Here is a 21363-nt window from a genome sequence, read left to right on the forward strand (position 1 = left end):
GTAAAGTGTATTTATTAAGCGCTTTTCATAGACAAGCGGTCACAAAGCGCTGCACAGGATTCTTATCATTCTTATTTTCTGGTTTGTTTGTTTCTTCCCCTTCTCATCCAGTCTGTCTCTGTGTGCTGTGATTAGTGTCCTTATGTTTGTTTACCTCCTACCTCCTCAGTCATGTCTTTGTATCTGTCTTGTGTCCAAATCTTTTTAAAGTGATGCTACATCAATGTGCTCACAGACATTTACCTTACACTATGTTCGAGTTACAGTGCATCATCTGTGAAATATAACGGAGATTACAACCTTCAGCCTTCAGTGAGCTTATGGTGAGCCTACAACGTTATTCGTTAACAACAAAGCAAACGAAGCATGGCTTGACAAGTCTAGAAGATAGTTCAAATTAAATGATTAATTCTAATCTATGTCTCAAAACCATGCAAACCAATGAGTAGTGGAAGAGGTGTAGCTAATGAAGTGGCCAGTCTGAGGGATCTCCCTCCTCCTCGCTGAGTTTCTTTTGCTGCTCTCCTTCGTGTCTTTATAAACTGGTGGTGTTGCCACAGTATTCCTACACGCATTACTGTTTTTATTTACCGATGTGCAATATCTGCACATGCTGCTCCTCTTTCTCACTGTCTGCAGCCCAAATGTGTTTTCTCAGGGCATCTGAGTCACGTGATCGCACAGTAACGAATCAAAGCAAATCAGGAAGAAGGGGGCGGAGCAAAGTGCGTGTGCAGGACAGGAGTCGAGCAGAGAGAGCTGCTTTTTCATGAAACGAGAGTAAAGTAGTGACCTTAGAGGAGAGAAACGAACTAAAGTATCGATCATAAACCACTACCAACGTCCTGATCGATATCTGCATCGATCTGCCCACCCTTGTCTCCTGGATCGTAGCTGAGATCAGCGTGAACCACGTGGGTCTCTGCTCCCTGATCTGTTTCCTGTGTTTGGAAAGAGTTGCAGCTTCATCGCGGAGTTTCTCTCGGTTTGTGGGCTCATCTAAAGGTAAGCACCGAGCTAACTTTACTGTGAGTTCAGTTCATGTTGAGTTTAGCTCCTGAATGAGGTCTTCTGCTGCTCTCCTCGGTGTCTGTTCACAGTTTATTGTGAACACGTTGAGAGAAGAGTGAGAGAGTGTTTGGAGAAAAACACCAACTAATCATTAGCTCAGCATGCTGGGAGAAGTTGGAGCAGAAAAGTCTTTTCATTGTCCCTGCAGCTGTTTTTCTGCCTGCACCAAACCTCTACAGCCTCGTTTCTATTTGAAGTGATAACAGGAAGGTGTGTGTGTTAGCACACGCAGCTGAAACTGCAGCTGCTAGAACACACTTGTTCATTATCCGCTCAGTCAATAACATTCATCCATTTCACAGACACATTACAGACATGTGTCCTTTATCAGGCTTTTTTTGTCTATAATTTGTCAAATGCATCTTTCCCGGATGATTTTAAGTCATTTTGAGTCAACGTTCAAGTTGCAGTCAGTAAATTCTTATTGATGGAGAGAATTCTTTTTTTTATAATTTTTTTAAAAATCCGAGTCCATGTTAAGAATATTCTTAAAAGTATCTTGATGAATACTTGTTGTAATGTCGTGACTATCGATCAATGGTCATGAGTGCCATAGTTTCACAGTTACTATTCCTAAAAGTAAAGATAAGATAAGATAAGATAAGATAACCTTTATTAGTCCCACACGTGGGAAATTTGTTTTGTCACAGCAGGAAGTGGACAGTGCAAAAGTTATGAGGCAAAAATTACAAAAATACAATAAGAATAAATACAGTACACAACTGTACAGAATAGAATAAAATAAAATAAATATACAATAAGATAAAAATAGAATACAAATACTATATACAACTTTATATATAAAGAGGGCGTCCGCCAAATCCAAACTGTAAATATGATGGCTTTAAATTCAATCCTGGGACACGTCCCTCTCACGTTCTTGTCTCACTGTGATGTTACTGTTTTGTGTCCCAGCTGATCAGCAGGAGGAGAAGAGTTTGACAGAGCACCAGGTGAACATTTTCAGCCGTTTGGACTCAGCTCAGCTGCTACAGTGGAAATAAATGTCATCAACACAAAAGGTGAAGAACATATCACTTTTATCAGAATCAGAAAACTTTATTTATCCTCAAGGGGCAATTAACAAACAACCGAGCAGCATGCGTTGAAGATAAAGACAATAATAACAGGCAATAGGAGTGAAATAATAAATACACAGAATATACAGTATATACAGTTTTAAAATTACAGTTTTAAAAATTAAAGTGACTGAAAGATGAATAAATAACAGTAAGTGACAGCTTTTATTGAAACTGTGTGCACTTCATCAGCTGATGCTTGTTTGTCAAGATTGGAGAAGTTTCAACAAGAGGCTTATTGACATTTTGTATGGTGATACCCAGGCTGAAACGAAATACAGTTTCTCTCGTTTTTTTCCTTTTTTGCCTGTCCCATTTGTTTCTTTTGCCATCAGAATTATTGTCTGGAGACAAAGAAAGATGCCCAACGGATTTACTTTACCAAATGGACCATCCCGGCCTTGCTGTATTAGTCTATTTGATTTACCTTTGCTTTTATTGTTTATTTTATTTTCACTTGCTACACACGGGACAGATATGACTGGGAGAAAGAAAGAGGGAAAGAAAAACAGTGGGGAAGAGGAACTGTGATAAAGGGCAAAAAACAAAAACCAACAAATCTATATATATATCTATCAATCAATCACCTGAAATACAGTTTCTCACCAGAATCTACAGTGCAATAATCAATAAAATTAAAAAGGAAAATGGCTTAAAAAAAGAAGAGTAAAAAGGCAGTAATAAATTAAAAGGGTAAATAACAAAACATCTAAATAAAAAAAAGAAAACAAAAACTCAAGTCTAAATAGTCACGCTCATACAGGTAGCAACAGTCCTTTCACAGAGTATTGTGTGCATCTGGGGAGTATATTGTATGCTATATGTGTGTGTAGACAGGAGGCATCACAGTAAAGCCGTGCTAATAGTTGAACGGATGGGGAGGTGAGGTTTTCTGGGCCTCCTGGGGGAGTGGAGATGCGTTTGTGCTTTTTTGATAACTGATGTGGTATTAATAAAGAAGGACAGGTCTTCTGTTTTGTCTTTATTGTTTATGAGATTATGGGATCTACGCCACACTTCAAGCTGCTCCACATCCATTCTATAAGTGGACTAATTGTTTTCAGTAATGAGACCAACCACAGTTGTCTTTGAACTTCACAATATGATTAGCACTGAGTCTGGCTTACAGTAATGTGTGAGCAGACTGAACAGCAACGGGCTCAGGACACCCCAGAGGAAAGCCTGTGCTCACCCAGATGGTCTTTGATGTGTGACTGCCTCTTGTCACTTTGTCAGGAAGCTGAAAACCCAATTGCAGGTTGCAGGGTCCACACCTAATAGCATCAGCTTTTCCACCAACTGCTGCAGAATGATCGTGTTAAAAGCTGAGCTGAAGTCGATGAAAAGGACTCTGGCAGAGGGGTGTTCTTCCTCTCCAGGTGTGACAGCATAACACGGAGTGTGGTAGAGAGAGGTCACCTTCTGTAGATCGGTTGGTCCTGTATGCAAACAGAGATTGACAGACCACATGACTTTCGCGCATTGCATGTTGGGTACGAGTGGCAACAAAATCTAAACACTGCATCAAGCGCTAGTATTTCCAGCACCGGTAATCATTAATTCTGCGGTTTTAATCCCTACTTGCATTTTATTTGCCTCCAAAACAGTCATGTACAAAAAAACGGAGAACACGGCAGGTCCGTACAAAGACAGACTTGAAAAAAAGGAAATCTTTCATCACGCACATATTTATTATTATATGGTCCTAAGTGTGAGTGCATACACTCACAAAATGTTTAGTAATTTCAGATCCCTGCAACAAGCCCAGGTCCAGTTTACTTTGTTGATTTGGACTATTCCATTTAACAGATGTGTTTTTTTTTTTCTTTTATCTCCTGTACAGGCCAACACAATCTATTTGTCGTTTCAGGTTGTAGTATTACACAACTTTCAGATCAAATAGAAATAAAATGAGTGTTTCGTAATTCATTCAATTCTCTTTATTTATAACTGGCATTATTGTTTCATTCTATTATAGAATCTTACAAGAAAGAGGCAAAATTGTATTCAATTGTGCTTTATTAGCTGCTTCGGCAAAGAAGCAAATCAACAATGCAAAAAACTCCCAAAAAACATTGCAAAACAACATAGTGGAAAACAGTTATTCATCACTTGATTGCTTCAATACAACACTTGGGCACATATATGCAGAACTTTTACTGGCTGTTTTGATCTCGCTCTCTCTCTTAACCGATGAAATCTCGCTATGGTAACAGCTTTAAACTCGGTCTGACCCAGGTTGATAGAGGGCGCCAGTCTGGATCGCATTCCAGCATTTTGTAGGCTGGTTTTCCTACAAAACACAACAAACATTAGCCCGCAAAGCCACAGTGAACAAAGCAGCATAGCGCAACAAATTCAATTCAAATCAATATAAGACTTATTTGTAACCTACATCAACAATTATGTTATGATAAATTACGTAATAACTACAACAGAAGACTTACCTTTGTGGAAATGCTTGGAGTGTTCTGGGACGTTACATTTGGTCTTCGAATGGCTGCAATCCAGACCATCCATCGGCTCTTTGTTACTTTGGAAACATGGCTTGAACAATTTCTCTTCCACGACATAATCCGATAAAAAGCGATCTCTTTACCCGTCGGCTTCCCGTGGCCGTCATGCGACCGGCTATTGCAGTTAATAATACCACAGCTTCATGCCATTTTTTTTTTCTTTTTATCGCTGTGTGACTGTTTTCATGTGAAAGCCTGCGTGCGCTAGTACCGCTTGCCACGCGTTCCCAGAATCCTTTGCGGTTTTACCCCGGAATGACGAATGACGTCACATTTTAAAACTCTACTGAAGGGGATCCAGGTCTATTAGGAAACATTCCATGATGTGCTTCAAAACCAGCCGCTCGAAGCATTTACTCACAATTGGTGGCCACAGGCCGAAACTCTATCGTTCCGCCTTATCTTCGGGGGAATGGGCTTGTAGTCCGTAATGTGTTGGAAGCCCTGCCACAGCCATCGTGGGTCCTTGCCACACCTAACGTGGCTGTCCATTTTTTTTGGGCATTCAGCCTCTTTGCTTCTTTAATCCCTTTTGACAGGTTCTTCCTCGCTAGACTGTAAGCTGTAGTATTCCCAGATTTAAAGGCTTTGTTACGAGCTCTCAGCAAAGGGCGAACCTCCCCGGTTAACCATGGTTTTTGGTTGACTTGCTACTTCATGGTTTTGACCACTGTCACATAATCTATACGATTATTAATGTAGTCAGTGACAGACAAGAGTATTCCTGGAGGTCACTAATGTTGTTGAATGTTGTTGGTTGGTCGCAAAACAGTCTGTCAGTGCAGAATTGGCTCCTGGTGAGCAAATTCTAACTTCTCTGACCACTGGCTGGTCCTGCTTAGAGCAGGGCAACATGACCAAAAATATTTGTCACGATATAATTTGAAAATTTGCAATAATGATATAACTGACGATATAATTGACTTTAGACAAAATACTTTACAACTCCACAACTTTGTTAGTGCAAAAAAACAAACAAATCTACGTATTTTCACTTAAACAAGCATGCAACCCTCTTCTCCCACTCTTCACACACTAATAGCAACACCGCAGGAGAAATGCCAGCACAGGCATCCAGTATTTGTAGTTTCTCGTATCTCGCACATCTCGTATCTTCACACCATAGACAATTGCCTTCAGATGAACCCAAAAATAAAAGTCTAAGGGGGTCAGATCGGGAGACCTTTGGGGCCATTCAACTGGCCCACGACGACCAATCCACAAACTGTTCATCTAGGAATGCTCGCACCTGGCACCCATAATGTGGTGGTGCATCATCTTCCTGGAAGAACTCAGGGAACGTGCCAGTTTCAGTGCATTGTCACAACCCGGCTCATAGGAAGTGACAAACAAATGGGAGACCACACACAGGTTTCTAAAGGCTTTAAGACATATTTAATGAAAATAAGGTAAAGCAACTTAAACACAATTTAAAGGACATAACAGCCATAACTGAAACTTCCAAATGAACAAGATGGGTGCCAGACAGAGAGAGCCAAAGCCAGCCAGTGCCCTGCTGGTTCAGTCAAGGTGTCTTTATATACACTGGAACTGGCCTCTCAGTTGTGCTGCATCAATAATTGGGTCAGCTCCACCTACCTGCAAGAAACAGGTAAGAGAAAAAGCAAAACACAAGGCCAGCCCACTGGCCGTCACACTTCCCCCTCATAGAACAGGGTCTCACCCTGAATTGGCAAACACATTTACATTATGAATTTGCAACTAGAAGAACATGCATATATTAAATCCATAACATATATATACACACACATGCAACCTCACTTTTAACACCTTTTGTATGCTCAAAAGTCATCTTCAGCTCAACTCCAACCTCAGCAACCTTGGAGCAATTTAAGAGGAAGGAAAACGATACTGGAGAGGACATACTTCAAAGCATATGAGGAGTGAAGCTGCTGGTTACAAAGGGGCACGGGACAAAGCATCTGCCAAGACATTATCTTTGCCCTTAATGTGCTGGATATCCAAATTGTAAGGCTGCAAAAAGAGAGCCCACCGCATGAGCCTCTGATTTGGGTTCTGCAATGAGTTCAAGAAAGTGAGAGGGTTATGGTCAGAAAATACCTCAATTGGCCGAGCAGAATCTAAATATACCCTAAAATGCTGCAAGGCCAAGACTAATGCCAAAGCTTCCTTTTCAATAACCGAATAATTCAGCTGATGGGAGTTGAACTTCTTGGAATAGAAACTAACTGGATGTTCAGTACCTTGCTTGTCAGCTTGGACTAGAACAGCACCTGCACCAATGTGGCTTGCGTCCACATACAGCTTGAAGGGCTGATCCAGACGAGGTGCTAAAAGCACAGGTTCAGAGCACAGTAAAGCTTTTACATCCCAAAAAGCTTGCTGACATGCTGCAGACCAAATAAACTTTACTTTGGCCTTCAACAAATCAGTCAGAGGAGCAACCACTGTTGGGAAGTTTCGACAAAAACGGCGATAATAACCGACCAGACCCAAAAATCTCATGAGTTCTTTTTTGGTAACTGGAACAGGGAACTCTTTGATGGCCAACACCTTTGGATCAACTGGCCTCACATACAGTGGGGCAAAAAAGTATTTAGTCAGCCACCGATTGTGCAAGTTCCCCCACCTAAAATGATGACAGAGGTCAGTAATTTGCACCAGAGGTACACTTCAACTGTGAGAGACAGAATGTGAAAAAAAAATCCATGAATCCACATGGTAGGATTTGTAAAGAATTTATTCGTAAATCAGGGTGGAAAATAAGTATTTGGTCAATAACAAAAATACAACTCAGTACTTTGTAACATAACCTTTGTTGGCAATAACAGAGGTCAAACGTTTACTATAGGTCTTTACCAGGTTTGCACACACAGTAGCTGGTATTTTGGCCCATTCCTCCATGCAGATCTTCTCGAGAGCAGTGATGCTTTGGGGCTGTCGCCGAGCAACACGGACTTTCAACTCCCGCCACAGATTTTCTATGGGGTTGAGGTCTGGAGACTGGCTAGGCCACTCCAGGACTTTCAAATGCTTCTTACGGAGCCACTCCTTTGTTGCCCAGGCGGTGTGTTTTGGATCATTGTCATGTTGGAAGACCCAGCCTCGTTTCATCTTCAAAGTTCTCACTGATGGAAGGAGGTTTTGGCTCAAAATCTCACCATACATGGCCCCATTCATTCTGTCCTTAACACGGATCAGTCGTCCTGTCCCCTTGGCAGAAAAACAGCCCCATAGCATGATGTTTCCACCCCCATGCTTCACAGTAGGTATGGTGTTCTTGGGATGCAACTCAGTATTCTTCGTCCTCCAAACACGACGAGTTGAGTTTATACCAAAAAGTTCTACTTTGGCTTCATCTGACCACATGACATTCTCCCAATCCTCTGCTGTATCATCCATGTGCTCTCTGGCAAACTTCAGACGGGCCTGGACATGCACTGGCTTCAGCAGCGGAACACGTCTGGCACTGCGGGATTTGATTCCCTGCCGTTGTAGTGTGTTACTGATGGTGACCTTTGTTACTTTGGTCCCAGCTCTCTGCAGGTCATTCACCAGGTCCCCCCGTGTGGTTCTGGGATCTTTGCTCACCGTTCTCATGATCATTTTGACCCCACGGGATGAGATCTTGCGTGGAGCCCCAGATCGAGGGAGATTATCAGTGGTCTTGTATGTCTTCCATTTTCTGATGATTGCTCCCACAGTTGATTTCTTCACACCAAGCTGCTTGCCTATTGTAGATTCACTCTTCCCAGTCTGGTTCAGGTCTACAATACTTTTCCTGGTGTCCTTCGAAAGCTCTTTGGTCTTGGCCATGGCGGCGTTTGGAGTCTGACTGTTTGAGGCTGTGGACAGGTGTCTTTTATACAGATGATGAGTTCAAACAGGTGCCATTCATACAGGTAACGAGTGGGGGACAGAAAAGCTTCTTACAGAAGACGTTACAGGTCTGTGAGAGCCAGAGATTTTCCTTGTTTGAGGTGACCAAATACTTATTTTCCACCCTGATTTACGAATAAATTCTTTACAAATCCTACCATGTGAATTCATGGATTTTTTTTTCACATTCTGTCTCTCACAGTTGAAGTGTACCTCTGGTGCAAATTACTGACCTCTGTCATCATTTTAAGTGGGGGAACTTGCACAATCGGTGGCTGACTAAATACTTTTTTGCCCCACTGTAACCTTGGTCCACAACCTTACCAAGATAGGTCATAGTTGCTTTTGCAAATTCACATTTTGCCAGGTTGATAGTCAGATTTCCCCAAACTAGTCGTTCAAACAGAGTGCGAATACGATCCAGATGATCCTCCAGGTGCTACTATATACCACCACGTCATCTATGTAAACAGCACAGCCTTTCAGCCCATTAACAACTATATTCATGAGTCGCTGAAATGTAGCTGGAGCACTGCGTAAACCAAAACCCATGACTGTATATGAATAAAGACCAGATGGCGTGATGAAAGCAGATATTTCCTGAGCTCTGGGAGTCAGTGGCACCTGCTAATATCCCTTCAACAGATCAAACTTGCTCACATATTCTGCTGCACCAACTTGGTCAATACAGTCGTCAATATGAGGCAAGGGATAGGAATCGGGTTTGGTCACTGCATTTACTTTACGAAAGTCTGCGCAACAACGTGGTGATTTATCAGCTTTTTCAACCAACAAACATGGGGAAGCCCAGCTTGATGATGATTGAAATGTTGTTGCACTGCAATGTTGTTTTCCAACATGTTGATGCGGAAGGAGAAAAGAGAGAGCCTGACAGACTGACGGATAAAGGACGAACATGATATGGTTTCAACAAATTAACCTGGCAAAGTTGATTTATTTTCCGGCGATCTGGTGTAGCAATCTGATAATTCTGTTCAGACAGTTTCTGTACCACGGTGTAAGGCCCAGCAAACCGTGCCTGGAATGGTGACCCTGCAATTGGAAGAAAAGCCAAAACCTGGTCACCCGCACTAAATTGCTGCTCTTCAGAACGCCGGTCATGAAAATATTTCATCTTGACCTGAACCTTTTCAAGGTTCTGTTTCGCCAACTGACCTGCCACATACAGTCCGTGCCGAAAACCATTAACCTAATCTATCAAGTTCACTGGTGGTTCACCTGACAACCACTTATCGCACAGCATTGTCAATGGTCCCCGAACTTTGTGGCCAAAGACCAAGTCATTTGGGCTAAACCCAGTACTCTGGCCGTCACAGCATAAAGAGGGAAACACATCATCATGTAGCAATTTCAAATATCCAGTGGCGTTGAGGTTTCCATTGATGAAGAATGGACCCACTATCGTTGTACCCCATATACCACACCAAACCATCACTTTTGTTGTTCCAACAGTCTTGGAGGGATCCATCCAATGTGGGTTAGAGTCAGACCAATAGCGGTGGTTTTGTTTGTTAACTTCACCATTCACATAAAAGTTTGCCTCATCACTGAACAAAATCTGCAGTGTGTGAATGCAGTAACCAATGACCTGGTTACTGCATTCACCAGATATCAACACAATTTCGATCCGCTCCTCATGTGTTAAACTCTTCGACATGTCAATGGCTGTGAACAAAGAGAAACTTGTAAATAAGTCATGAAAGAATAAAGTTACATTGAAACCAAGCACACCATTGTTTTTCTTGAGACATTACCAATAAGTTTGATGTGTCACATGACCCTCTTCCTATTGAAAAAACTAAAGTTGTATCCAAGATGGCCGACTTCTAAATGGCCACCATGGTCACCACCCATCTTGAGGAGTTTGCCCCCTCACATATACTAATGTGCCAATAACAGGACTTTAGAGACAAAACCTGCAGCTCAGATTCTAGCACAAAAAGACATAAACACAGAGCGGACCCGACGCATCAGAATCGCTGAGCTCCGACAGCGTGTCCGTCTACGGGCCGTCGGGTGAGAAAGCCGAGAAAGACAAAGCTGATTCTGATGCGTCGGGTCCGCTCTGTGTTTACGTCTTTGTGTGGAATCCGTGTACCTGCTCTCATTTGCTGTTTGGTGGTTGTTGAAATAGTTTTGTGAGCTTTAATCTGAGAATCTGGCGTTTCTGGCAAAACACAGTTCTATTTAAAAGTCAATTCAGGATTTAATGAATCGATATCGCTTTATTCAAGCTACTCATCTCCCTCTTCCAACTGCACTTTCAACTGGACCAAGGCCAATCAGAGAGGTCCCGCCCCTGACTATCTCTGATTGGTTTAGTCCACAATAGGGGCATAATGTGTGTCTGTTGTTGACCACACGGAGAGTTGCAGAAATTTTTTTTTTTTTTTTTTTATCCAAACAGTTGGTCGCACTGGTGCAACCAAATTTTTTTTTAGTCGCACCACTGAAAGCTTTGGTCGCATTTGCGACCAAATCGGTCACACTCTAGAGCCCTGGGGGGTCATATGATTGTTGGGCTTTCTATGTATCTACTGTACAACATAAAGCGCCTTGAGGTGACTTTTGTTGTGATTTGGCGCTATATAAATAAAATTGAATTGTTTGTTTACCACCACTGTGGTTAGCCGCCACCATTTTACCCGTCTGTATCTGGAAGTCCCACAAGATCTTAGCTCGGTCATTCTCCTCCACCCTACGGGGCGTCTCCCATTTTGACCTTGGGACTTCCAGGTTATACTCGGCACAGATTTAAATAGAACTATACAAGATGGCGCGGCCACGTCCAGACGCCTTCCTGACCACTCCGCTCCGACTATCTACTTTTCTTGTTTTTTACCTATTTTTTGCTCTGGTTTTCATCCCAAAATCCTCTAGTCTTATAGTTTACGACAGCGGATCACTTATAAACATCGATGCCAAGGTTGCACATCTAATCTTGGACACTTTTAAACCCGACCCTTCCTGTCCGCCAGAGATTCTACGCGGCGCGGAGAACAACAAAGGACGGGCCGCTCATCCGAGGCGCAGAACAAAGAAGCGCCGGGGGAAACGCGCTGGTATTAGGAACAGACTGAGACAGCAGGCACATCGCGCACCACTGCCCAGTATCCTACTGGCCAATGTACAATCCATGGAGAACAAGCTCGACGACCTAAGAGCAAGGGTCACCTTCCAACGTGACATGAGGGACTGCAACATTCTGTGCTTCACGGAGACATGGCTGACCCCCACCGTGCCGGACCAGGCCGTAACTCCGTCGGATTCATTGTTTGTGCTCCACGCGGACAGAACGGCAGAGTCAAACAAAACCAAAGGTGGGGGAGTGTGTTTCATGGTAAACAGAAAGTGGTGTGATGCCAGGAGCATTTCTACTCTCTCCAGCGGCTGCTCGCCACATCTGGAGTTCCTGAGCATTAAGTGCCGCCCTTTCTATCTGCCCCGTGAGTTCACCTCGGTCATCGCCACGGCGGTCTACATCCCACCCCAAGCGGACACAGGTATGGCTTTGTCCGAATTACATGATGTGCTGAGCTCGCTTCAAAACAAGGACCCGGGCGCAGCCCTCATTGTAGCAGGATACTTTAACAAAGCGAACCTCAGACAAGTCATGCCAAACTTTTACCAGCATGTCTCGTGTCCAACGAGAGGGGATCGAATTTTGGATCACTGCTACACGCCATACAAGCAGGACTACAAAGCTGTCTCACACCCGGCCTTTGGGAAGTCTGACCACAACGCCATCTTCCTCATCCCCCAGTATAAACAAAGCATACGGAGGGAAGAAGTAACCACGAGGGAGGTAAAACGGTGGACTGCCCATCTATAATCACACAAGGAAACTTATTGATAGGTTTGTCTAGCATAAACCTATTGCTGGAATGCCAAGACAACTCTACTACAATGGCAAGAGCAAGACGCAAGTCACCAGAGCTCTTTGTTTTGCTCGTGCACGAGGGAAAGAACCGTCATGAGCGCTGTTCCTGACGCTTGAACCCCAGTCACTCTCAGTTAGCTTACCTGTAGCTCTGCTCTTTATTGTGGTTAGAATAGTATAGAAAAGAATTCAACTTTATTGTCATTGCACATGTCACAAGTAGGGCTGCCACGATTAGTCGACTAGTCACGATTACATCGTTTTAAATTACATCATTGTCAACAACTAATTTAATAGTCGACGAGTCGTTTGAAGTTTTGTAAGATCCCAAAGAGTGTAATAACTGAGGGGTGACTGTGATGGCAGGGGGATATGTTTGCATGTGGGGCTGTGCACACGTCATCACAGATCCTCTTCCTTAAAGGCGTGAATAAAGGTTTCCTCAGCCAGGACACGTGAGGGCATGATATCCCATAGCACGTGTGTTGTACCGAGTGTATTGACTGAAAAGGAACTACTTCAACCTTTGGTTTAAAACTAGTGTTAGTGGAGGAAGTTTGAAGGTTGAGTTTGTTCCACGACTGCATTTCACTCACTGCCTCTGTTTGTATCTCTGTCACTGCAGGACCAACATGGAGCGAGAAGTCAGCGCTCTAAGGAGGCTGACAAACCTCACAGAAGAAAGAGAGAGAAAAAATACAGCTGTGATGAGTGTGGAAAGTCGTTTTCCCTTTCTCGAAACTTAAAAACTCACCAGCTCATCCACCGTGGAGTTAAAGCGTACAGCTGTGACTCCTGCGGACAGTCTTTTCACCGTCCTGACAGCTTAAAAAGACACCAACTCATACACAGTGGAGTTAAAGCATACAGCTGTGATGAGTGTGGGAAGTCGTTTTCCCTTTTTCGAAACTTAAAAACTCACCAGCTCATCCACCGTGGAGTTAAAGAGTACAGCTGTGACTTCTGCGGACAGTCTTTTCACCGTCTTGACAGCTTAAAAAGACACCAACTCATACACAGTGGAGTTAAAGCATACAGCTGTGATGAGTGTGGGAAGGATTTTACCCGGGCTGGAAGCTTAAAAGCACACCAACTTGTTCACAGTGGAGTTAAAGCATACAGCTGTGAGTTGTGTGGAAAGTCTTTTAACCGGGCTGGAAGCTTAAAAACACACCAACTCATCCACAGTGGAGTTAAAGCATACAGCTGTGAGTTGTGTGGAAAGTCTTTTACCCGTGCTGGAAGCTTAAAATCACACCAACTTGTTCACAGTGGAGTTAAGCCGTATAGTTGTGATGAATGTGGAAAGTCTTTTACCCAGGTTGGAAACTTAAAAAAACACCAACTCATCCACAGTGGAATTAAAGCATACAGCTGTGAGTTGTGTGGAAAGTCTTTTAACCGGGCTGGAAGCTTAAAATCACACCAACTGATCCACAGTGGAATTAAAGCGTACAGCTGTGACTTCTGCGGACAGTCTTTTCACCGTCCTGAAAGCTTAAAAAGACACCAACTCATCCACAGTGGAGTTAAAGCATACAGCTGTGAGTTGTGTGGAAAGTCTTTTACGCAGAGTGCATACTTAAAAACACACCAACTCATCCACAGTGGAGTTAAAGCATACAGCTGTGAGTTGTGTGGAAAGTCTTTTACGTTTTCTGAAAGCTTAAAAAGACACCAACTCATACACAGTGGAGTTAAAGCATACAGCTGTGAGTTTTGTGGAAAGTCTTTTATGTTTTCTCAAAGCTTAAAAAGACACCAACTCATCCACAGTGGAGTTAAAGCGTACAGCTGTGAGTTGTGTGGAAAGTCTTTCACCCAGGCAGGAAGCTTAAAAAGACACCAACTCATCCACAGTGCAGTTAAAGCGTACAGCTGCGACATTTGTGGAAAAACCTTCCGATGGCCACTCAGCCGTAATATTCACCGACGCATTCACACCAAAAAGGATTTTTGCTTCTGTGATCAGTGTGGCAAAATTTTTGTGACATACAAAAACTTACAGCGGCACATGTTTACCCACACTGGGAAGAGACCTTATAAATGCGAACTGTGTGAGAAGACTTTTAAATCTCCACGTTACCTCAAATCACACCAAAAGATTCACAGCAGAGAGAAACTCTACAAGTGCAGTTACTGTGAGGTATGTATTTTTCTTTTTACAGTTGTAGTTAGGTTGAAGTATTATGTGAATGAAGTTTAATTTCAAAACTAAATGAGACATGAAAACTTCATGTACAGAATATTCAGTCAAATCTGACACAATTCTCCTGAAACTTTCCTGATGTTGGAAAAATGTAAAGTTTTAAAAGCTCCTCCCCTTCCTATCAATCTAACATTTACACTCCAATAGATGCATCGGAGAGCAGCTTGGGGTTTGTATCTTGTGGCATGCAGAGTAGAGCATCCAGGAGTTTAATCACCAATCTTCCCAATAATTAGATTACCTACAAATTAAGAGTTATTGTAAGCCAGTAAGTTGAGTGTTATAATGTAAATAGTAAAATGTAATTGGATGCTGGCACAGATGCTCTTTATTTCAGGCGGTGTTCAAGATAAAAATGTTGAAGGAATTGCCTGACCTTCACTGTCTTTTATGTCTTTGTTTAGAAGCAGAGCGACACAGATGGATCCACTTCTCAGCCCTGTCGTCACTGTGGTGGTGAGAAGACGTTCAATCAGCAAGCGAGCCTAAAACGACATCAACGCAGACACACTGGAGACAAAATGAACTACTGCAAAGAATGTGGGAGAGGCTTCACCACACCAAGTGAATTAAGACAACATGAACTCTGTCACAGTGACGTCAAAAAGCAAGTCTGTGACCAGTGTGGGTCATCCTTCACCACTGCGGATCATCTTGAAGTGCATAAACAATCCCACGCTGTAAATAAACAGTTTCATTGTTACCAATGTGCAAAAACATTCACTTCATTATCTGCTCTGTGCAAACATCAGCAGTATCATGCAGAACCGAAATCATTGGATCACAATGAATCTGAAGAGACAGAAAGATCCTCTTCTGGTTTCAGGATCAGACTTAAAAACCTTGAGATCAGGCTCCACAGAGTTCAGATGGAGTCTCCTGTAAAAAGTGTCAGCTGATGTCACACTTGGATCTGATTTCTCGACTTTCTGGGATTTAGAAAGTTTGAAAGATATTCATAAGATCATTAAGGTTTTTTTTCTTTCCTTTAGGGAATTTTACAATGATATAGTAGTCATTTCTCCAAGGTGGCGTTTGTGTGTGCGGCTTAACTTTATTTAAATTTATTTGCGTATATATTTTGCAAAGTACGAGACTTAGAATCAAAGTCCAAGTCACAAACTCTCAAGATCCCCCCCCCCCCCCCCCCAAAGACACTTCACACTTTACAACATCTTTTTCTGTGATAGATTATTGCTCAATAATGTTGATTTGAGGGTTAAGCTCACGAGAGCCAATGACGCTTTTGGCCTTATGGCGCCTCAAAATGCCAATTACCGTCTGAATATTCTAGGGCGCCTACAGCCACCTTTGCTTTTGCCTCTGCGTCACCTGGTCCAGCCTCTAGGTCTGGGTCTGCAGTCAACCGGCCGCATTCCAGGCTATGGGTTGGGCGCCATGGCCGTCGTGGGCAGGCCCCCTTCGCCTGAGTCATGGACAGATAGAGCTGGGTGTCATCTGCATAGCAGTGAAAATGTATGCTATGTCTTCTAATGATGCTGCCTAAGAGAACAGACTGTGGCTCATTGTGGCGATTGTGGCTCAAGACTTGGGAGTTCGCCTTGTAATTGGAAGGTTGCTGGTTCGAGCCCCAGCTTGGACAGTCTTGGTCGTTGTGTCCTTGGGCAAGAGACTTCACCCATTGCCTACTGGTGGTGGTCAGAGGGCCCGGTGGTGCCAGTGTCCGGCAGCCTCGCCTCTGTCAGTGCGCCCCAGGGTGAATGTGTGTGTGAATGTGTGCGTGAATATTATATATATATATATATATATTTGTGGATATATGACTGACTTTAATTATTACACATTCGCACATAAATACGTTACGTCATATTCAGTACTTTTGACAGTTCACTCTTCGGTCGCTCCATCTTTTTTGGGAAATTCCACATACATAAATGTAAATTTCAAAACTCAACCCCATCATTTAATTTGTTTTTGATTGAAATTGAATATTACTTAAACTCTCTTAAATTAACTTCCAATAAAAAAGGTTTATCATTGATTGAAATTCATTCGGAAATGTTTAACGAATGAGCTGCTATTGTAATGGCCTTTTTACTTTTTTTTTTTTTTTGCCTGTCCCATTTGGTTCTTTAGCCATCAGAATTGTTGTCTGAAGACCAACAAGGATACCCAATGGATTTACTTTGCCAAATGGATCATCGTGGCATTGCCGTATTGGTCCATTTGGTCGATCTTTGTTTTTATTATTTATTATATTTTATTTTCAGATGTTACAGACGGGACAGACATGAGTGAGGGATAGGAAAGGGAGGAAGGAAAGGAAAAACAGAAGGGGAGAGGGACAGTGAGAAAGGGGGGGAGAAAAAAAATAAAAATCTCCTGGATCACCTGTTGAGAGAAAAATAGAAAACAAGCAAAAAAAAACAAAGCAACATACTAAACACAACACCATCGCATTAATCTAGCTAAGTGTAAACAGCAGTAAATACTAAATATTCAATGTTGTTGTGCAGCACGCAGGACAGATGTGCTTCGAAGTAGCGGCCAAGAAAGGTGTAATTTGGGTCTGCGAGCAGTGAACACCCGTGTGCATACCTGTGTGGATCAGCGTGCTTGTATTCCAAAGGTTTTTCCATGTAACGATCTGCTAGGGAGTGTGGGGGGGCCACAGCCCCGTCCTCCAGGGTGTGAAGCGGGTATGGAGGAGATCAAAACTCCAGACATCCAGAGGCCCCCAGAACACAAGAGACCATGGAAGACCAACAGAGGGGCAGCCGCGCCACTGTTCCAGTAAGAGCTGAGGAGAGTCCCAGATGAGGGTTCACTCAGCAGCCGCGGAGCAGAAGCCAGGGGGAGTTGCAGTGACGCGCCCGTGAGCTCCGCCGGCCCCCAGCTGTGCCTGAGTGACCGAGCCCCAGGCCGAGAGGCCGGGGGCACCCCACCTCCGAAGGGGCCCGAGCGAGCCCCAGGCTCCAGGCCCCGATAAGCGGCCGCCAAGGAGTGAGCCGGTGTGTACCTGGACGCCCACCCCCAGACACAAAGAACCACCAACGCACCGACACCCGAGGGAGTCCGCCACCGGCAGGGGAAGTGGTGGTGGGTGGAGATAGGCCTCCAAACCTTGGAGGGCCTGAGGTGTCCCCAGAGAGGTGGCGTCTGATACCCAACCTGACATATAGACACAGACATACAGGCACACACAGACACAAACATCCATTCCCACCCTCATGCTCTCATGTGCACTTACTCCACACTCAACCAACGTGGAGACAGACATAAAGAGACGCTGTACACACGATCACGCTCCCCAAGCGTACTCTACAAACTGGGTCTAGGTACCCTTGCCCCTGGAGGGGGGAACTGCACCCAGACCCAGGTGGTGTTACCCTTTTCCCTGCGGTGGGGAGAGGCAGACCACCCCGACTCCGTAGCAGCAGGGAGGCCCCACACCCCAGACCGCAGTCGGACGGCCAACTCCTCCTAGCCCTCCCGCTCCAGCAGGCCGCAGAGAACGGGGGTGGGAGAAGACTCCAAACCTCCCTCCACCCGCTCATTGTAGTGTTGATGCATGTGTGTTCTAAGGTGCAATTAAAACCCAGGAGGGCATGGAGCTACCTGCCAAGGAGCAGCAGGTAAGCGCATAGTCCCTCCTGATAGCCCTTAATGTCTAAGTGTATTTAAAATTGAGAGGTGGGCAACGACGCCAGGGGTGAAGTGTACACCCTGATGGTAATTTGGACTCCGTGATTGTGCCCACCCCCAAGATCCTATATGTATGTGTAATGAGAGTGTGAATAATGTGAATGTCTAAGTTGGGGAAGTAGGTGACCACAGCAGTGAAAGACAAGAGAAAGAAAGAAACCACATGAACTGTGAGCAACAACAACAAAAAAGAAACGAAACGGAAACATTCCAATTAAAGCAATGACAGAGGGTGACGGTGTTATATCTGCTATAGGGGTGGGTTTAAAAAATCGATTCATTGATTAAATTCGATTCTAACTGGAATAAAACGATATCGATTCATTAAATCCTGAAATCGATTTTTTTTTATACATATGTAGTTTGCCGCGTATGAAACTTGCAAGCGGTTAACATGAGGAAATCACGCGAGAGTTAAGTGACCTGGACGCATGAACCATCATGGCTACTCCCGGGAATGTGCCACCGAGCCTAAAGGCAGATGTCTGGCAACACTTTGGATTTAAGAACTGTGAAGACAGTGAAGAGCCGGACAAAAGCAAAGCCGTATGTAAGATGTGCAAAATGGAGGTAAAGCACTGTGGAAATACCACAAATCTCAGAAATCATTTAACGAGGCATCATCCAGATATCCTGCTAGCAAAAACGGCCGACACCAAGCAACGCTCACTCGAAAAGGCATTTGCAGTGAAGTTTGAATCCACTTCTCCACGTGCCCAAAAGATAACCCAGTCTGTGGCAACTTTCATATGTAAAGATATACGTCCGTACAGCGTTGTTGAAAATGATGGCTTCCAAAACCTCATTAATACGCTAGAACCACGCTATGTTTTACCAACACGCAAACATTTGAGTGAAGTGGTAATCCCAAACATGTATGAAAAAGTGAAACACGATGTTACAGCCTCTCTCAAGTCAGCAGAGAGAGTCGCTATAACCTGTGACAGCTGGACATCCAGAGCAACAGATAACTACCTGACTATCACCTCACACCATATCGACCAGGAGTGGAAACTTGTGTCTCATGTCTTACAGACAAGAACCACTGAAGCAAGCCACACAGCAGCTAATTTATCTGAAATTATGTTCAAAGCAATCGAAGAATGGGAGCTTACAAACAAAAATCCAGTCATCGTAACTGACAATGCTGCAAATATGGTGCGAGCTGTGGAAATAACGGGCTGGTTGCACATTGGTTGTTTTGCCCACACACTCAATTTAGCTTCACAAGCAGGACTGAAAGTTCCAGCTGTTGCTCAGCTGCTTGGCCGAGTGAGACGCATAGCATCCTTTTTTCATCGCAGCACTGTTGCAAGTCGCAAGCTTAAAGAGAAGCAAAAGATACTGAATCTACCTGCCCATAAGCTGGTGAATGATGGGGTGACCAGATGGAACAGCACATTGGAGATGCTGGAACGCTTCCTAGAGCAACAACCAGCAATCTCTGCAGCTCTACTCTCACCTGAAGTGAGGAGAAATGACAGTAATCTCTGTAGTCTTACAGAGGCTGACATAACTGATGGAGAAGATATAGTGAAAGCTTTGAAGCCGCTGAAAGCAGCCACACTGGTTATGTCTGAAGAAAAGTCCTCGACCCTTTCCATCATTGCACCTCTGCATGCACAGCTGCTGGAGAAGATGATCAGTGTCTCTCACGACTCCTCACTGATTAAAGACCTCAAGACTGCTGTATACGACAACTTGAAGTCAAGGTATGTTTATGAATTGTGTGTATATGCCATGAATGAGTGTAACTGTATGGATGCATGTATTACATGAAAATTCTTATTATAGTGAAAAAATATATATATATTATAGAAATGTTAGTTAAGCCCTCTTGTCTAGTAATAAGCCTTTTGATTTTATATCTATCTATCTATAGATGTTTATATATAAATTATGGAAACAAAGTCGTATATTAATGTTTCTGATCTTGCATGAGTGTATGTAACCATGCACATGTATATCCAACATAATAAACTGAGTTAAATGTGCAAAATCTCTTTTCAAGATATGTGGCCCTAAAGGACAAGCTGTACATTGCATCAGCATTAGATCCTCGCTTTAAGGCCCTGCCATTCTTGTCCAAAGAGACCTGTAACAACACATTCTCTCAGTTGGTGTTGGAAGCAGCAGGTTTGGAGAACGTGGACACAGCTATTGTGAGTTACAGAAACAAAAACAAAAAATTATTGGGTTTTTTGCACTACTCCAGTTAGAATATAAATAGTAATTTCTTTATTAATTAAGTTTTCATTTTTCTACAGCGACAGTCTGATGGTGACACATCTGAGGAAACTGTCCCTGACATCTCTCTTGATGGTGTTGATGAAGTGGATTATGCCCCTCCAATTAAGAGGTCAAAGGACTCTGCATTAATTTTTCTCCTTGGGCCAGCCTACTCAACAAAAACCACAGCACCACAGAAAACACCAACTCAGAAGGCAAAGGAAGAAGTGAATCGATACAGGGACGTTGAGCCTGTTGCACTTTCTGAGGATCCTTTGATCTGGTGGAGGGACCATGAAAGGGAATATCCTCTCTTGGCTCTACAAGCAAAGCAGTATCTTTCCATACCTGGGACCAGTGTTCCTTCTGAACGAGTGTTTTCAACTGCTGGTGACATTGTTACCGCACAAAGGAGCTGCCTGACTCCACAACATGTAGACCAGCTTCTCTTCTTGCAGAAAAACCTTACAGTCTCAAAGAAGTGAGAGGGTAGTTATAAATAAGGCTAAATTGCATTAGTTTCACAGAGGTTTTACAATACTGTTCAGTAGGTTTTCATTTTTTGAAGTATTTTAAAAGGCAGTTTTTCATTTTCTGATCGGTCAGTTTCTGTCAGTTCACTTGTACACGCTGTGTTATCCTGTGTGTCTCCAAAACACAATAGTGGATTTCAGAAAAGCTGTGTGAGACACTAACAGCAAAACTATTTCTCTGAGGTTTTACTGATGTTTACAAAAGATGTGTTCTATTTGCACTGGATCCCTGATCCACTTGAAATGTATGTATGAAAAAAAATATATACTAATGTTAATTAAAAATTACATTATTTAA

At 43.3% G+C, this 21363-nt stretch overlaps 1 protein-coding gene across 2 annotated transcripts; it reads left to right on the top strand.

Moving 5' to 3' along the window:
* The first annotated feature begins 698 nt into the window (after positions 1-698).
* On the top strand, positions 699-21363 carry LOC113029606 (E3 SUMO-protein ligase ZBED1-like). Of its 2 annotated transcripts, XR_013911565.1 has the most exons (6): positions 699-1005; positions 1987-2093; positions 13054-14574; positions 15042-20015; positions 20315-20465; positions 20571-21363. XR_013911565.1 is itself a non-coding variant. In XM_026180574.2 (3 exons), exons 1-3 carry the CDS (start codon positions 18745-18747, stop codon positions 21015-21017), a joined length of 1869 nt encoding a protein of 622 aa, XP_026036359.1. In that variant the 5' UTR covers positions 15534-18744; the 3' UTR covers positions 21018-21363. The 2 variants fall into 2 exon arrangements, 1 of the variants encoding a protein (XP_026036359.1); XM_026180574.2 differs by lacking the exons at positions 699-1005; positions 1987-2093; positions 13054-14574 and having other exon boundaries at positions 15534-20015.

Source organism: Astatotilapia calliptera, chromosome 9, assembly GCF_964374335.1.
Source record: "Astatotilapia calliptera chromosome 9, fAstCal68.1, whole genome shotgun sequence".
Classification (NCBI taxonomy): domain Eukaryota; kingdom Metazoa; phylum Chordata; class Actinopteri; order Cichliformes; family Cichlidae; genus Astatotilapia; species Astatotilapia calliptera.

Coding starts and splice junctions, on each gene's coding strand:
- LOC113029606 (XM_026180574.2), top strand. CDS start 18,745: ATGGCTACTCCCGGGAATGTGCCACCGAGCCTAAAGGCAGATGTCTGG. Junction 20,016..20,314: donor TACGACAACTTGAAGTCAAG/GTATGTTTATGA, acceptor TCTCTTTTCAAG/ATATGTGGCCCTAAAGGACA. Junction 20,466..20,570: donor AGAACGTGGACACAGCTATT/GTGAGTTACAGA, acceptor ATTTTTCTACAG/CGACAGTCTGATGGTGACAC.